Genomic DNA, 18,406 nt, shown 5'->3' with positions numbered 1-18,406 from the left:
TTTATATATTTTGTTTTCCCCGTTTGACAGCCACAAGGGTTTTTTTTGCAATTTTTTGGCAAATCACTTTATTGTTATATACTGGATGAGTTAGCCTATCAGGGTCAGAACTAGGGACAGTCTTGCACTTTGCATTAACACCTAGCTAGCGGCCACGGGGTTTCTGTGCCTTTGGGTTAACACGTCTTCCTGGTACTAACTTAATAAAGTTTTATCTCTTAGAATCTAACATTTCATAGGGGGGACTGATGTGGGATTATTAAAAAATCCTTATTGTACTTGTATTGAATTATTGCACTAACTCCATTTTTAACTTTGTACTGTGACAATCCTCCATTTTGTCCTCCTAACCTGACTTCTTCAATCCTCCATTTTGTCCTCATAACCTAACTTGTTCATTTTAAAACTACCTTACATGACAGAATTTCCCAGCACATCTAATACAATAGACAAAGACTGTATTTTCTATAAAGACATGATTAACACAGGAATTGCTGACTTTTCCTTAAACTTGCAACATAGTATAATTTGAAGGCCATGAGAACACAGTAGTAATGAAATGTTCTATTCATAAGAGACCTTGCACCTGGCCACGAGGCCTGAGATCACCGACCGTGTAAGATGACGCTCAAGACCCCTTGTCCCCACCCGTGTCCAGAACAATCCCACCTCTTGGTGGGTGGGCACGGGACTAACCACTTAGTTTTTGAGCCAATTAATAATGTTGATAGGAGGACACTAATCCCGACACTTAACAATTAATCCAATTAATGATGTTTATTTGCTGATATTCTAATAATCAATGATGACGTAAAATGTCTCTTAAAAGGGCCTGCGCGTCCGCTTTTTTAATCACTTGCCAATAAATTTTCTCGAAGTTATTTTAACCTGAACTTTGTGTGTCAGACTTAATTACTTCAGCGTATATACGCAATTTAATTTTATTGATTTGGACAGGAACAGATAGACATTTAAACATTTTGGTTTACTGCTAAAAAGTACCATAACACTCACAGTGTACACCTCATTTGGAAATGCCTTGCCGATAGGACCCAGGAGATGCTCAGTCTTCTGGGTCCTTTATAATAATATATTTGACCTGATAGTCCAACAAAATTCTCAGTCTCTTGTTCCAGTATTATATAACCCGACCTAGAAGATGTCATTTAGTTAGCCATTTACTTGTCCCTTTGAGGCCAAATATTTTATAAAGGACAATGGGCATCTTCTGGATCCTAGTGAGTCATTATAAAATAAGGGGCCTATGAGACTGCGCTGCTATTGGAGTGAAGGATGAGAGGCCCCTATGAAGTATTATATGGGTCCAAAAAGTAATGGCTAATGTATCCCCAACATACAGGCATAGGATGAGTAATAAAGATAATATCTTGCTGTTTCTTAGAAAGGTGGGCTTAATGTTGAGGGCAGTGAGACAATCAAAAGACAGACAGGGAGTAGTCTAGGACAGACATAGGCAACTTTCGACACTCCACTCCAGATGTTTTGGACTAAACCTCCCATGATGCTTTGCCAGTATTATGGGGGATATAGTCCACAACATCTGGAGTGCCGAAGGTTGTCTATCCTTGGTCTAGGAAACAAGCTGAGGTCAAGTAGCACAAAAATACACAAGCTTCTAGAACTCGCAATGGCAAATTTCGAGGAGTGGTGCATTGGTGCACAACCTGAGTCACATAAATGACTTGGCTGGCAGTGGTTCCAAAAAATTACACAGACAAAATTGGTCATAAAAGGATGCAGGAATCAAGCAGTCTATGTGGAAATCGACTCCAGAATGGCACAGAACTTCAATTTGCGTGCCATTCAGAGGACCACATGTTTTTATGTGTTTTTTTCTTTTTTTTATTCTATTTATTATTAAAACAAATTTAATTCAAAGTTTGAAGGACAGTGGCTGCTGAAAAACTGTACTTACAGGTTTGGAAACCAGGCGGTATCCAGTTGCTAAGTGGCGCTTAAAAGCTCCTATTATGTTGGATCCATTAACAGAAGCAGCAGACAGTAGTTCCCTGGTAGGATTTTGCTTTTTGGGAAACAGCCACTACTAGCTAACTATTGAAACAGGCAAATAATAACGATAAGGATGGAAACAAGGTCACTGTTTCATTGTTGCAGAATAAAAAAAGTGTGACTACACTAATTTTATTTTTCATATCCCACAAATACATATTTGTTAAATATAGTGGAAAAGAAGACATGATATTAAAAATGATGGGAAATGGCAGTTTCAGAGAAACTGCTATGTTTATAATAGGGTTAATTCAGCCTCCAAATCCTCTAGTGGCTGTCTCACTGACAGCCGCTAGAGGCGCTTGCGTGATTCTCACTGTGAAAATCACAGTGAGAGCACGCAAGCGTCCATAGGAAAGCATTGATAATGCTTTCCTATGAGACCGGCTGAATGCGCGCGCGGCTCTTGCTGCGCATGCGCATTCAGCCGAAAGGGAGGATCGGAGGCGGAGAGGAGGAGGAGAGCTCCCCGCCCGGCGCTGGAATAAAGGTAAGTTTTAACCCTTTCCTCTCCATCCAGCCCGGCGGGAGGGGGTCCCTGAGGGTGGGGGCACCCTTAGGGCACTATAGTGCCAGGAAAACGAATATGTTTTCCTGGCACTATAGTGGTCCTTTAAGGGGTTAAGGAGAGTTCTCTCTTTCTCCTCTGCTCAATGCTGTCAAGATAATTTTCTAATTTTTCTCGTTTGTTGTATCCCGATGAGATCAATAGACTATATCTGCATTCTAAGTTAATGAATGGTATTCTATGCTTAGTATGGTACTCAACTGAACATTATGGGAGAAGTAGGTTACAAATATCTGGGGTACCAAATACCCAAACTCATCTCTGCTACAGCATCACAATTTAAGTAAAACTTCCTGGCAATAGTTCCATTAAGGGAAGGTTGTGGAAGCTATGATGAATTTTATGAAAAACACGTAAAGATTCAAGAGATGTCATAAGACCAAATAAGGACTACTTTGTCCCAAAGAGAAGAAGGTTTCTTACAAAATGTGAAAATGTGCGGAATTTAAGCTAAATCATCTTGCCATTTTCCATCAGATGGGAAAAGGCGAGATTTTGGTGGCTTGTGATAGCTGAAGTGAAGTCAATGTCTCACTCAATGTGTAATAAATGTCAATGTCATACCGATTTCACTATAATGCATACGCAAGAGCACAATAAAAATGTTTCTTATGGCCGATGAAACCAGCAAAAGCTTTAACTGTGACGACAAGGTGGACAGAGGTTCAGGTACGTATATCTCCTTTGTGCCCTCCTCCTTTGGCACAACCATTGAGGTCTTTGGAAAATTCAAATATCCCAAAATTGACAGTTCCATTTTAATGTTGGGTTCATATAATCATTAAAAGTATGTAATACACCAATGGGTTAACATGTGACCAATGTGACCCTACTGCTTGACCATTTTAATAAATGTAATGAGGAACCTGACACTAAAGGTTCCCACAACACTATAACAGCTAGCAAAGAAATATTAAAATCCCAAAGGGCCCTAGACAGGTTATCAGTTAGGGGCCTTCCTTCATTCTTCACATAGGGATGGTTAATAGGGCCAAGCAAATTCATGGTTCCAAGAACCAGGTCTAATCCCTTTACTGAGTGCTAGGGGCCAGCGTAGGGTTGAATTATGGTTAATCCTGCTCTACGCCAACATTCCAACTTCACTGGAAGTGCATGGGTGTCAGTGTGTCCAATACTTCCCTTTGGGGTTCATGGCAAGATGTGAGTTTAGTTGAATTGGAACGTTTTTCTAAAACAGCTATTTTTGCTTAAAATTTGTATTTCAAGTTTTATTTCAGTACAGTTCAAAGCTTATGTTCTTAAGGGGGATTGTAAAATTTAGACCACAACCCCTCCCCCAAATAAAAAAAAGAAAAGAAAAGAAAAAAGTTATTTTTCAGCTTTAAATTTTTTTGCAAGTAGGGTCACTCGGTGGTCATGGTGCAAATACCCTGCTGCAGCCTTATTTAATGTTTTATTTTGGAGATAAATATCTAGTTTTTCCATGCTTCCATGGGTTGTCAATCAGACAGCCATAATAGCTCTCTTTCTACCTGGCACTATCAGTTGTGTGCAACCTTTGTGTCTGGTGTCAGCATACACCGAATGCTAACCGTAGATACCTTAAACAGGCTGCCCATAGCTGGATGACTTACACGCACTGTGTCAAACCTCCTGTTACCTGGCTCTCTGGCAATTTAAACACTAATTCCTTGATAAAGGAAAAAAAAAAAGATATCAGTTCTGTTTTTGTACCTCTGCCCTTTCTAGGTGAAGAGGTTGGAGGAAGAAAATAAAATTGCAAGCCATCCTGTTGGGAATTTATGTCTTATACCTCCCAGTATAGGGGGGTATGAAACCTTCTCTATGAGAAGTTTTGGACTGGACATCAATGATCAATGCTTCTCTATGGGAAGCGTTTCATTGTACAATACCCAACTCTGACAAGGAAGTTAGTGCTGGCAAAAAGTTCAATAGCTCATGAAAAGTACGTTTTTAGGGCCTAGAAAATATTTGTTCAAATTTTTGTGAATTTTTTTGCAACCGTTAATCATGTGCATCAGCAAAAAACAAGTATTTTGAACATACGAGGGGTTATCTGTAAACACAGACAAGTTCGATTTCATGTTTGTGCAAGTTTTATTAAAGCTTGCCATTTTTTATCTATAAAACTGTTCTCCCACTTTTAAAGGGACACTATGGTCACCAGAACAACTACAGCTCATTGTATTTGTTCTGGTGAGTAGAATCATTACCTTCAGGTTTTTTGCTGTAAACACAGTCTTTTCAGAGAAAATGCAGTGTTTACATTACAGCCTAGTGATAACTTCCCTGGCCACTCCTCAGATGGCTGTTAGATATCCTTCCTGGGGCAGCGCTGCACAGTGAGCAGCACTGCCATTCAGTGTCTCCACCCTCTGGATGCAGACACTGAACTTTCCTCATAGAGATGCATTGATTCGAATCATCTCTATGAGGAGATGCTGATTGGCCAGGGCTGTGTTTGACTTGTACTGGCTGTGACCTTCATCTGCCTTCTTGACAGTCTCAGACAATCTATTTTAAAGCATTATTATTAGTTCAGATAATCACTTCTGATGATGTCATCCAAGCAGGCAGATCAGGGGCAGAGGCAGCAGCTGCAGACTTGAATACAAGTAGCATTTTACTATATTTAGGAATGTAATGGGGGGCCACGGGGTTGGGCTAGATGGTGGTTTTAACACTATATTTGTGTTCCTGACCTGACCCTATAGTATTCCTTTAAAAAATGTTTTACAGTATTTCCTGTAATATGTCAAAATAGTCCGTGCTTCTGTCACTCTCTTTATTCCTCTCAAAAAAACAAAAAAAAAATGTCTGGGCACATAGGTCCAATTGCAGACCTTATTGGAAAAAACAGGCAACATTTTGGCTCAAACAGGAGTCTTAAGGAAGTTCCCTGTTTGAGCCAAAACGTTGTCTATGCATTTCCATTAGAGTCTGCAATTGGATCTATGTGTACCCAGACATTTTGTGCTATTTTGATTCGGTATTGGAGTTTTGTAGTCACCCTAGTCTGTGTGACTCCATAGTTTTACAATCCTTCAAATTCCTTATTTCTGTTGGTAAATGCCAGTCCTGTTACCAATACTTTTTATTCCTCTTTTTTTTCCCTGAAGATTTTTTTCAGTTATTTACAAATATAGACAAATTATTATCACTAACAAAATAAAGGTGCAGGAAAAAAAATGACGGAAAGGGCACAAACATAAAAATTTGTGGAGCGATAAAGGAAAATATTGGCACAAACAGAAATTGTGGCAACATTTGGGGGCTGAAAATGATCGCTACTTTCTAAACATACAAACCATCGTTTACCTTTAATTCTCGGTCAGTTTTCTCTTTTGGGAAAAAAACACCAGAGAAAATGACTGTTTGATAGCTCAGTAGCTAAATAAAAGATAAGAACAAGTTAATAAATATTTATAGCAAAAAAAGAGGGTCTGTTGAAACAAGGGGAAATAAATAAATAACTAAATATGGAAATGAATGGATAAATAGAAGAAAGAGGTAGTAAGTAAAAGGTTAAATACTAGAAACTACAAAGCATTATAGAATATCTTTGAAATGTCATTATGTCACGTGCAGTACGTGACTACAAGCAGTAGGTGGCAGTATTGAGAATATGTGCTCACCCAATAGACAGGGGGCTGGTCCTGTGAGCTTTAGTTCAGCTTGTCTCTTGTTTGCTGCTGGGCTAGTAGGAAGCTGTTCTCTGCCTCTTGGGACTTGTTGGAAGTTGGTGCTCTCTGTGCACATGCTCAGGGGGGGGCTGGAGCAGGTAAGACAGCACTGAACCCTCTGATTAACCCCTTCCTAGCCTCTGCACAGTCTTCCCTCCCTTACCTGTCCAGCTACACCCTTACAGGCAAGCCAGCAGCCTGGGATCAGCTTACAGTGTGGGGTGGTGATGGTGGGCAAGTCTTCTTTTTTTACTGTGTGTGTGTGTTGCAGAGGTCTCTGTTAGATGGTTTTGAATGCTGCCTAGAAAATATTAAAAAGGGCTTAAATAAAACTTTACTAATTTCTCATTTTGTAGGTTTAAAATAAAATGCTGCACTCTATGCTTGTACTGAGTATAACGTTTAGAGCAGTCTGGGAACTTCAGGGTGTGGGTATATCTGGAGATTAAATCTGGGTTTTTCAAGCCTCATTTAGTAGGGAGGCTATGGTCTCCGGATTCCCCACCATCTCCTGTACATAAATATCACTTGTTAATGCTAATGGATAGCTCATGAAACTTACTGCCATGCAGTGTACATAATCAGATCAATACACTGCAGGATTTCAATCAATCCAGTAATCAAAGCAGGTATTTAGCTAGCAATTTAATTTGCCCCATACAGCTTGTGAATTCTTCATTCTGCAGGGTACAACTTTTCATGTGCTGTCCAACATAACACGTGATATGTTCTGAATAAAATGATTTATTTGCTAACCTAACCCATTTACTGCCATGTAATGTAACAGCTTGGTGTATACTATGTATCCAGAGGTAGGTCAGAATTTTTCATTTTCAGTAGGTCATGTTCAAATACTGCTTTAACCCCTTCAGTGCTAGAGAGGACTACTACAAACACACCCATCATTTGTGCTGCTGGATTGAGTTACCCTAGACGTGATAATTGACCTGGTATTAGTAATTGGAGAATTTTGACCTGGTTATGTTTAAGATGGGTGTGACCAGCAAAAAACAGTCTGCTTGGCTAATCATACTGGTGAATTAATGAATGTGCTGAAGGGTTTAATTTGGAGTTTCCCAATAATTTTTCACCACAGTGGGTTTGTAAATTGTTAAAAAAAAATGTCCTTTTGTTTGTCTTGTGTAGGGTCCAAATTCGTAGCTCTTTACATTTTTCATGTGACATTTTATTTTTGTTAGAGCATCTGTGGAAGGTGCTCTGACAAAAATAGATTAAAAAACGAATAGTCACTCCAAGGACTTATATTAAAAACTAAATTAATTGTTTTTACCATAACCCCTTAAGGACACATGACATGTGTGACATGTCATGATTCCCTTTTTATTCCAGAAGTTTGGTCCTTAAGGGGTTAAAGATAAAACGACCAACGTTTCAGCTTGACTCCCCCAAGCTTTCATCAGGACATTTTGGGCACCATAACAACTTAATTGGAAAAGGGTACATATATGTTTTTCTCAATAGGGAGCAGCTGAGTGTGAGCGCTATGCTCTTAGCCTATCAGAGGCGCCTGGTCCATGGCTCTCTTATTGATGCCTCGGACATGGAGCAGGCATTTAGTGGCAAAGCGATTTGGGTGCTGCCATGAAGACTTTGGGGGTTAAACCTTTCATTGAACTCCTTTAGGTAAGCCAGCACTGGGCACCTCTTTGCACTATAACAACTTAATTCCAATGAAGTTGTTATAACCATCTTTATGTGTGGTATGTGGTTTGCTTAAGTAAACAAAATTCAAAGGAAAACAGGCTTGGTTTTGTGCACACAACATTGAAAAACAGTCTTATCAGGACTTGTGATTAGAGTTTTGTGGAAGATGGTTCGAGATAATCTGAACCCCTCTTTACAAGGTCAATCAATATTCTTTCTCAATTTATTTATTTATTTTTTGCCTCCAATCGATCTTTTAACTTGTTGCATTGATTCTACAAAGTTACAGACTCATTTTAGTTAAAATCAAGACAGCTGTAAAGTGACTCAAACGTGTCAGCCAGAATTACCCATGGATCTACAAGCAGTTATTAAAGGAACACTATAGCGTGGAATACAAACGTGCATTTCTGACACGAGTGCTGGTGTGACTGTTTAGATTCGGGCCCCTTGTCTGTGCCGTAAAAAGGTAATTTTACTTATTTTTTTTCCTACTCCGCACTGGTCTTGTCACGGCTTGCACCGCCTGGTCTCACAATCTTGATCTCAGCCAATCCAATGCTTTACATTAGGAAAGCATTGGGAGGCTATTGCGCATGCACAGCAAAACACCACACTGCGCCAATCCACATCTCCTTATAGAAATTCACTGAATCAATACAGCTCTATGGGGGGAATGTTCATCACCTCCAGGCAGAACGTGGAGACACTGAATGTCAGTGCTGAACACTGTGCACCACCGAGACAGGAAGTACCTTTAGTGACCGTCTGAGTGACAGCCACTAAACGTGTTACTAGGCAGCAATGTAAACACTGCCTTTTCTTTGAAACGGCAGTGTTCACATTAAAAAGCATCCATACTTTTTACATTACATTATGTTGTAGTGGTTCTGTTGCTGTTTTAATTTTTTATTTATTTTGACTGTACGGTATATACATGTCCTTCCCCTGCTGTAAGTTTAAAATGTATATATGTATTTCTGTTGACCTAGTATTTTTTTGAAGACTACCCCTTCTCCTTCTTTAAAAAAAATTAAATTTAATGAAATATTATTTTAAAAAATATATATATAACTGCAATCTTCAATCAACATTATTTGTTTTGGAACCAGTGTCTGTACTACTACTTCCTTGAAGTGACCCTTGTTAAACTTTTTAATCCCCCCTCCAAATACATTACATAGAGAATACATTAAAAGGTGACTTCAACACCATGACCAATTCAGTGATTTTGAAGTGGTCATGGTGCCTGGAGTCTGTATGTGTAGTGTTTTGCTTTGAAACGCTGTACTTACGGAGATTAACCCCCTAGCTGCCAGTGGTGTAACTCCACTCCGGCAGTGTCATGGGTGCATTATCGGACAGCCCGGAACAAGAGTTCCCAGCTAGCCAATGTGAATTCTGTGCGTCTTTTGTTGCACAGAATGTCAGTTGTCAGCTTATGCTGTCCGCCAATGCATGTCGAATGCCGCGGCTTCTGCAGCAACCAGAAATGCATCACTGGAAACATCAGAGCCCATTGGGGGCCCAGGTAAGCGGGCAAACGTTTGCTAAATGGTTTGGCCTTATACCGGGCCAGGGTACTCCTAGTGTCATAATTACTAGCTGGCTGTAGTGGTTATGATGCTTGAAGTAACCCTTCAAAGGGACACTCCATATTGTCCTTAATTAATTTGTTAGGGTGTCTGGAGGTCCTGTGCGCTCTCTTATCTTATGGGGTTAAACCTCTTTAAACAATTTAATCTCCAAGTTCTATAACTTACAGACTGTATCGACACCTAGTGCACTCTGGGTAAATCAAATTATTGCATTTCACTGCAGTTATAAGCATCTAAGTGCACTAAAACAAAGACAGGGGATCTCCTTGCACTATAACTTATAACACACAGCATAGTTCAAAGGACAACTGCGATAACATTTCCAGTTCTCACTCTTATTTAGCAGTTCCTCTGATAAAACTTAATTAAACAAAATGTAATAAAACATTTAGTGTGTGTGTGTGTGTGTATATGTGTATATGTGTATATATATATATATAGAAAAGTAATGAAGGGAGCACACTAGGTCTTAAAAATAGTGCAAAATTATTTACTGCATTCAAAAGAATACATCGCTGTGGTATACAAACAAATCAACGTTTCGACCCTGCTGGGTCTTTGATCTTGATAAAGACCCAGCAGGGTCGAAACGTTGATTTGTTTGTATACCACAGCGATGTATTCTTTTGAATGCAGTAAATAATTTTGCACTATTTTTAAGACCTAGTGTGCTCCCTTCATTACTTTTCTATATATATAACGCGGGATTGCACCTGGGCCTATAATACTTTAAAATTATCTGAACGGAGGAGTGCCTGGCTTTGGAATTTTGTCTATATATATATATATATATATATATATATATATATATACACACACACACTTATTTTTATTTATTTTTTTTTTAAAGAAAATCTAAATGTTATCTGTCTGAGCAGCCATGTTGAGCCAGACCCTGTTATCTAACCAAATGGTGCTCACCCAAACTTATCTGGGGCTACAGTTTCTCAGAACAGAATGTGATCAGATAACTGTAGAATTTGACCCAACATATGGCTTCTCAGCTAGATAAAAAGTAAAATTTTCTGGAAAATAGTTTTTTAATAAAAATACATAAAATGCATAATTGTTTCAATAAATATAATAAACTTAAATAAAAAAGGAGAAATGAAAATTTGATGAGTTGTGCTTTGATGTTTTTGGAATGTCATTGTGGTTTTTATTGAATGAGAGAGACAGTGTGTTGCAATTTTTCTTTTTTTTTCTTACATTTTTGAACAGGTAGTCCACCCACCACTAGCCTTTTCTCAGATTCACTTTTGTAGCTGTTTATTTCATTTCATTAGAGTAATGAGCTTACTGACATGTTGGCATTATATGCTTTTAGCTCTCCCGATGCGGTTAATGGAATTGTCCTGTGATTTGGGTATCTGTGATTGAGCGCTTGGGTGGTTTAAAATCAAACGGATTCAATTATTTTACAATAACTGAGCTGCTTCTGATGGTTAATAGGAAAGTTCTCTGCCAGATTACATGTTGCATATGGGCTACTTTTACAGATTCAACCCAAACACTCAATACAATGCCCTTTTAATATGAGAAGCTCAGGAAACCTTTTATATGTGAACTCTTTATACATTTTATACAAGTGGTTTGGGAAAAATCTAAGGTATCCTAAGCCATAATTCCCTACCCCTTTAACTTACCACAGCATAAGGTTTATCGATTTGGCATGTCCAAATAATTAGAATGTCATTATCAGTAGACCAGATCTAATCATCAATGGTCTCTTTCTGTTGGGGGAGGGTAGCATTTGTACTGTACTGTAAGGGAGCTTTTAGTTGAATTAACCCATTCAAGGGTAAAGGGAATCTGGGTAGGTTAGTATATGTTAACCAAATATGGAGTTGCAAATCATACGATCCACCGGAATAACTATATATTCTGACTGCTTTTATCTGCCCCAGAGTCCATCGCTAATTCTTTTGACCACGGCCGATCCTAGGGTCACAGAAATTTTTATGATGTCATATTTCTGATCCCAGCATCATAGGGCACGCTAGGGAGGAGTGATGAGCTGCAAGATCAGCGCTGGCTGGCTGCCTCCTCTCTCCCTACCCCCCCTCCGGTATTTATCGGCAGAGTAGGCACCTGCCATCCAGATGCCTACTCTGCCTTACTTGCGACAGGGCTCCTCATCTTTTTTGTGGTCCTAGACCATAAATCCTGGGCAGGAGTTTAATGGGATGTGTAGCTCCATACTTCTTTTCATTCACGCAATGACAACAAACAGATCTTCTCTATATATAATCATACAGTTGTTCATTTACCATGAATTTCATGCAGTATTTTACCTGAGTTTTAGTTAAAGGGACACTATAGGCATCCAGACCACTTCAGCTTATTGAAGTGGTCTGGGCGCACTGTCCCTGTCCCCCTTAGTTTTAGAGAAACTGCAATGGACGTCCTCACGATCTGCATGAGGATATTTAGCGGTCAGTAAAATCTAATTCAGTGCTTTCCTATGGGGAGGACTTCATATGCTCGCAGCATTGCCACGCATGCGTATTATTCCCGAATGAGCATTGGCCCCCGTTGGATGATGTCTGAGGAGGTGGAATGGTGTCCCAGTGCCGAGGGACATCAGTGCTGGAATTGGGCATGTGAAAAAGAGGGGGTGAGAGGGAGGAGGAACCCAGAGGGAACTATGTTGTTAGGAACACATGTTTGTATTCCTGCAACCATAGAATCTCTTTACGTTCACTTTAATTGACTCTTAAAACTCTACTTTATTTGCAAAGTCATGCATGATTAATAGTTTATTATTCAGTAGTTTTAAGGTTCAAGAGGAAATTACTGTGGATAATCGGAGCCCTGGGGATATATTTTTATTTTTAAACTATTATCTGTATCTCACCCCTTTTTTCTGATTTCTGTGGGATGGAGAGGCAGGGGCAGATTTGTCTGTATATTTTTTTTATTGTCGAAAAAATTAATATTAAAGGACTTGTGTTGATTGAGCTGGTAGGGAGGTCATGCGCCCTCTTCGTTATCGTCCGTTGTATCAATTTTAAAGGGCCCCTCATTGTAGGATTTAAAGGGGCTCTGTTTAGTCATTATGTTGCAGAGTATCTAGGTGCCTTCCCTGCATTTATGACAAATCTAAGTAATTTGGGAAGGGGGGGGGGAGATTAATTTTCTTCCCCCTCCTTGGCTCATTATTACTTATTATTTGACATTTATATAGCGCCAGCATATTCCACTGCGCTGTACGATAAAATAAATGCAAACATAATGATCAAGTGTAAATATAAAATAAAAACAGAAGACCTTGTCTGTGAGCTTACAATCTAGCAAATACAGTTCTGAATTATTAATGTCAGTTTTAAATTATTAATGTCAATCTCAACCAACCACGACAGCTAGCAGTGTTTGGCTGGAGTGGATTAGCCCAACTATGGACTGAGCCCTTCATATCAATATCACATTTTTTGCTGCTCAGGTTAAAGTAAAATGAGCACTATATTGTCAGGAATACAGACATGTATTCCTGACACAATATTTTTAATTTTGCCCTTTAGGTCACTGCTCCCTGTCACCGTTATCCAGTGCCGCATGGGTCTCCTTGTAGCTGACTCCACCCTTGCTCCCCCCCCCTAGTCTGAGATCATCACATTTGATGATCACAGCCAATCCAATGCTTTATTATAGGAAAGCATTGGTAGGCTATTGCGCATGGGAGGCAAAACGCTGCGCTGCACCAATCAGCAACTTCTGATAGAGATGCATTGAATCAATGCATGTCTATGGGGAGCATTTACCATCTTTGTGCAGAATGTGGCGACGTAGTTTCTGCACACAGTGCAGCTTTGACACAGTAATCACCTCTAGTGGCCATCTGAGTTACTAGGCAGCAATGTAAACAGTGCTTTTTATCTGAAAAGGCAGTGTTTACACTGAAATGCTCTCAGGGACAGGCACTAGACACCAGAATGAAGACATTAAATCGAGGCCAAATAAGATGTTACGCGGTTAGTCATGGGTACAGTGTAAAACCGTAGAAATGTTTGAGTTTCTGGATTCTGTGCTTCCTGGGTTACAATAATGCAAAGTTCCAGACTTCTGAAACCACAGAGTCTCTTTATGTGACACATGATTGGCAAAGTACACAGGTGAGCTCCAGTTTAAATGCGCTAAAATCGTATACTTTGAGTAGGTGACAGGAGATACCTTGCATAGATTGCTAACTTCTTTATACAGGTAGAGATACCATAAGAGACTGCTAGGTGACCAGCAGTCTCTCATCCTGGAGTGTAACCTATCATTGTACACTCTTTACAGCCATCCACGTCTCTCACACCCACCCCATCCCTGCCATATTGCACAGTTACATAGTAATAAAGGCTGAAAAAAATATTGCTAAAGTTCAGCCTTTCACACAACTCTATTAATGCTGTTTATCCAAAAATAGTGGAAAACGTAAATTTGCAGCTATTTCCAATATAAAAAAAAGGAAAATGAAATTCCTTTTTGACTCCAAAAAAACAAGTCTCATTTGTCATTGGATCAACAAGCAGCACATACAGGTGATACTCGAAAAATTAGAATATGGTGCAAAAGTTCATTTATTTCAGTAATGCAACGTAAAAGGGGAAACTAATATATGAGACGCATTACATGCAAAGCAAGATAGTTCAAGCCGTGATTTGTCATAAGTGCGATGATTATGGCTTACAGCTCATGAAAACCCCTGAAATCTCAGTAAATTGGAATATTACATGCAATCAATAAAACAAGGATTGTACATAGAACAATATCGGACCTCTGAAAAGTATAAGCATGCATATGGACTCAGTACTTGGTTTGGGTCCCTTTTGCAGCAATTACTGCCCCAATGCGGCGTGGCATGGAAGCTATCAGCCTGTGGCACTGCTGAGGTGTTATGGAAGACCAGGATGCTACAATAGCGGCCTTCAGCTCTTCTGCATTGTTTGGTCTCTCATCTTTCTCTTGGCAATGCCCCATAGATTCTCTATGGGGTTCAGGTCAGGCGAGTTTGCTGGCCAATCAAGCACAGTAATCCCACGGTCATTAAACCAGGCTTTGGTGCTGGAAAATGAAGTCAGCATCCCCATAAAGCTCGTCTGTAGAAGGAAGCATGAAGTGCTCCAAAATCTCCTGGTAGACGGCTGCGTTGACCCTGGACTTAATGAAGCACAGTGGACCAACACCAGCTCCCCAAATCAACACAGACTGTGGAAACTTCACACTGGACTTCAAGCATCTTGCAGTGTGTGCCTCTCCATTCTTCCTCCAGACTCTGGGTCCTTGGTTTCCAAGTGAGGTGCAAAAGTTGTTCTCATCAGAAAAGAGGACTTTGAACCACTGAGCAAAAGACCAGGTCTGTTTTTCATTAGCCCAGGTAAGATGCTTCTGACATTGTTTGTTGTTCAGGAGCGGCTTGACAAGAGGAATACGACATCTGAAGCCGATGTCCAGGATCAGTCTGTGTGTGGTGGCTCTTGATGCACTGACTCCAGCCTCAGTCCACTCCTTGTGAAAGTTCCCAACACATTTGAATGGCCTTTTCCTGACAATCCTCTCCAGGCTGTGGTCATCCCTGCTGCTTGTGGACCTTTTTCTTCCACACTTTTCCCTTCCACATAACTTTCTATTAATGTGCTTTGATACAGCGCTTTGGGAACATCCAACTTCCTTCGCAATTACTTTTTGAGGCTTTCCCTCCTTATGGTGGTGTCAATGATGGGTTTTCTGCACAACTGTCAGGTCAGCAGTCTTCCCCATGATTGTGATTCCTACTGAACCAGACTGAGACCATTTAAAGGCTCAGAAACCCTTTGCAGGTGTTATGGCTTACTTAGCTGATTAGAGTGGGACACTGTGAGCCTAGAATATTGCACCTTTTCACAATATTCTAATTTACTGAGATTGTGGATTTGGGGTTTTCATGAGCTGTAAGCCATAATCATCGCACTTATGACAAATCACGGCTTGAACTTTCTTGCTTTGCATGTAATGCGTCTATCTCATATATTAGTTTCCCCTTTTACATTGCATTACTGAAATAAATGAACTTTTGCACGATATTCTAATTTTTCGAGTATCACCTGTATATACTTATATCTTTAAATATATTCTGGTTTTCCAAAAATGGCATCCAGATGTTAAAAAATCTGTACTGAATCTGATAGAGAATTCAAGGACACTTATACCAATTTCTTCTGCCGTAGGTGAAGTCTCCTTTGATAGGCGAATTTAATTCTCAGGTAAATTACCAGTTGATTATATATAATGTTTTAATCCATATTAACTTCCACATAACTAGAGAATAAATACCAGGGTGGCTCACCAGTTCATTATAAGCAAAGTACTTAAACTTCCAATTAGTGCACTATATACCCGTCATAAATGGGGAAGGATGAAGGAATCTTCTCTCCCCTTCCCCCCCCCCCCACCCCCCTGCACACATCCTACATTTATGCAAAGTACAAGTCAATTAATATTTTTAATTATTTTCTGTTATTTTGTAGAAACTATCTTGGCAACTGGTGTTATTTAATTCATTAAACCGTGAATTACAATGAATAAAAATAATAAAATTTATAATAAAAATATTTTTCGATTCAGATCTCCAACTCAGCTTTAGCTATACAAGTCTGAATTTGAAAGATTACACCCTTGTTTTTGCTTCTGTGTGGTTAGTGGGAACTTTCTCCTCCCCCCCCCCCCCCCCCCCTCCCATGGTAATGGTGATTGATGTCGGTGGGTTTCCTTTCCTGTTTTCACGGCTGATTTTATATCAATATGTGTATATGTATATTTTTTTCTTCCCCCACACCTGCTGAACGTGTCTGAGAAAGCTAATTTTCCTAGCTGCGCGCACACCTGTCTGTTAAACACCTCTTGCGATTTGCTAAGGCCTCTCTGTCTGCTGCGGTCTCAGAGGTAATTAAAGCTAAACAAACAATGGGACGGGGTTGTCTCTGCAAGATCTTGTCTGGGCAGCTCTATGGAAATCAAAGACTGAGACCTATGTTTTGTTTTCCTACCTTAGAGAACCGACAAACAACCCGCAGTGTATAGCTACCTAGAATGTCACAACTCCCAGCTCCCCTAGCTGCCTGGAGACTGGCTGGCAGTGATGGGTGTTTGTAGTTTACAGCTAGGTTTCTAGGTTTCCCTATCTCGGAATACATTTTCCAGATTTTTTGTAGATACAGACAGGCCTATTATATCACACAATATTTTTGTGTGACACACTACTAGAAGATGAAACTATCTCTTCTTTTACATGAAAAGTATCTCTGTCACACACTATATCGAGATAACTAGGTGACTGTTTAAACTTCTCAATTCACACGCTATTGTTTCAGCAGCCAAGATGGGCTATTTTACTGATTAGCCTACTATTTTGGCACAAATAAACGTCCGGTTTACATCTCATTACGGGTGGATGTGTTGCCATTAGCACTATTTGCACGTTGTCTGCGTTGGCCTCAACTGCCAATTCCCAGGATTCTTAAAAGAAGACTAAAATGATAGGTATACAAAAATTCCTAACGCTATAGTGTTCTTCTACCAAGGTACTCCCTCCCACTTTCCTTGAAATTGTTTGAAAGGTGAATAGGCATTTCTGTACTTGGCTTGGTGTAAATACTGCCTTTTCTCTGAAAAAGAAGCATTTACATTAAGAAAACAATGCAGGGAAAGGCTATAGACGCCAGAACCACTACATTCAGCTTTAGTAGTTCTGGTGACTGTAGTGTCCCTTTAAGTGTATCAATGTGCCACCTCTTTAACCTGCAACTGAGCGTTTTCATTTTGGCTCCCTGTTAATCATTGTTACAAGCTCTGTCCTTAGTACCTGATAGTCGGCGTAGAGAAAGCATACAGAGAAGAGGAGAAATTAAATAAGGTCTCTCTTCATTTGCGCAGTGTGTGGCCTGATTTTCTCTTGCCTGAATAGGATTATGATGTAAATTTTGTTAAATCCTTTTTAATATGAATTTAAAAGAAAAAGGAGCACCTCACAGGGGAACAAAAAGGTTAACACAGGGTTAGGGGATTTAAAAAAAATAAATTAAAAAAATTATTCAATGGTATAAATTCCAAAAGAAGTGACCGTTTCACTGTTAATATAAAATTTTCAATATTAAATTAAGGTAGTGGAGTGTGCTGGTTTGGCCTCAAATTGGGCTGTTCGTTTGTAGCTGCCCCTAAGGCCAAATATAGCCAGCCCTCCTCTGCGCTGGAAGGCTTGTAACACTGATTTGTAACGGTTTTACAATTATTTACCCTGTTACATGGGTCCCCTCTGCAGAATGACATCCTGCTTCTGTAGAACGGCAGAAGGTGGATGGCGATCCTGCATGTCATTCATTGGCTGAGAGCATCAGCTGTTCGCTTTTAGCCAAAGATTGCCCCTCTGTGCATAGAAATGTCAGAATTGACACTGGCCAGCGCAGAGCGCTTGTTCCGGGCTGGTCAATGACGCCCCAATGATGCTGCCAGACAGGGCCGGTGCAAGGATTTTTGGCTGCACAGGCAAAAATTGATTTTGCCGCCCCCCCCCCTTCCCCACACACACACTGTTTCTCTGGTTACTGATAGGCATGCAACACTTCCCCTGCTGCTGGAAAGGCCTACAAGAAAGCTCTGGTTAGTGCCACTGACCTACGCCCAGCCACGCATTAACTCTCTCATTGGCTAACAGCGCTTAGCTGAAGCTCTTAACCAATAAGCGAGGTCCTACATGGCTGGGCTTAGCTCAATAACAGGAGTTTCTGGTGGCAGCCTCCTGAAAATTAACCCCCTCCCTAAGCAATATTAATAATCACATAGGCCTGCAGTTTACTCCTTGCCTCCCAAAAAGTCCTTATTTCTTTGCAATTATACCCTCCTAAACTAAAATTCCATAT

General features: G+C 40.0%; 1 protein-coding gene across 1 annotated transcript in view; it reads left to right on the top strand.

Moving 5' to 3' along the window:
* The first annotated feature begins 6,271 nt into the window (after positions 1-6,271).
* Positions 6,272-18,406, top strand: part of PLXNB3 (plexin B3) — a 93,424-nt gene continuing 81,289 nt past the window's right edge. The window contains exon 1 of the mRNA XM_063432713.1: positions 6,272-6,362. Coding sequence (XP_063288783.1) covers positions 6,339-6,362 — 24 coding nt within the window. The 5' untranslated portion in view covers positions 6,272-6,338. The remainder of the gene's footprint in view (positions 6,363-18,406) is intronic.

This window comes from Pelobates fuscus, chromosome 9 (genome assembly GCF_036172605.1).
Source record: "Pelobates fuscus isolate aPelFus1 chromosome 9, aPelFus1.pri, whole genome shotgun sequence".
NCBI lineage: Eukaryota > Metazoa > Chordata > Amphibia > Anura > Pelobatidae > Pelobates > Pelobates fuscus.
Note: the sequence above shows the minus strand (reverse complement) of the source record. Positions and strands in the feature narration are given on the sequence as shown.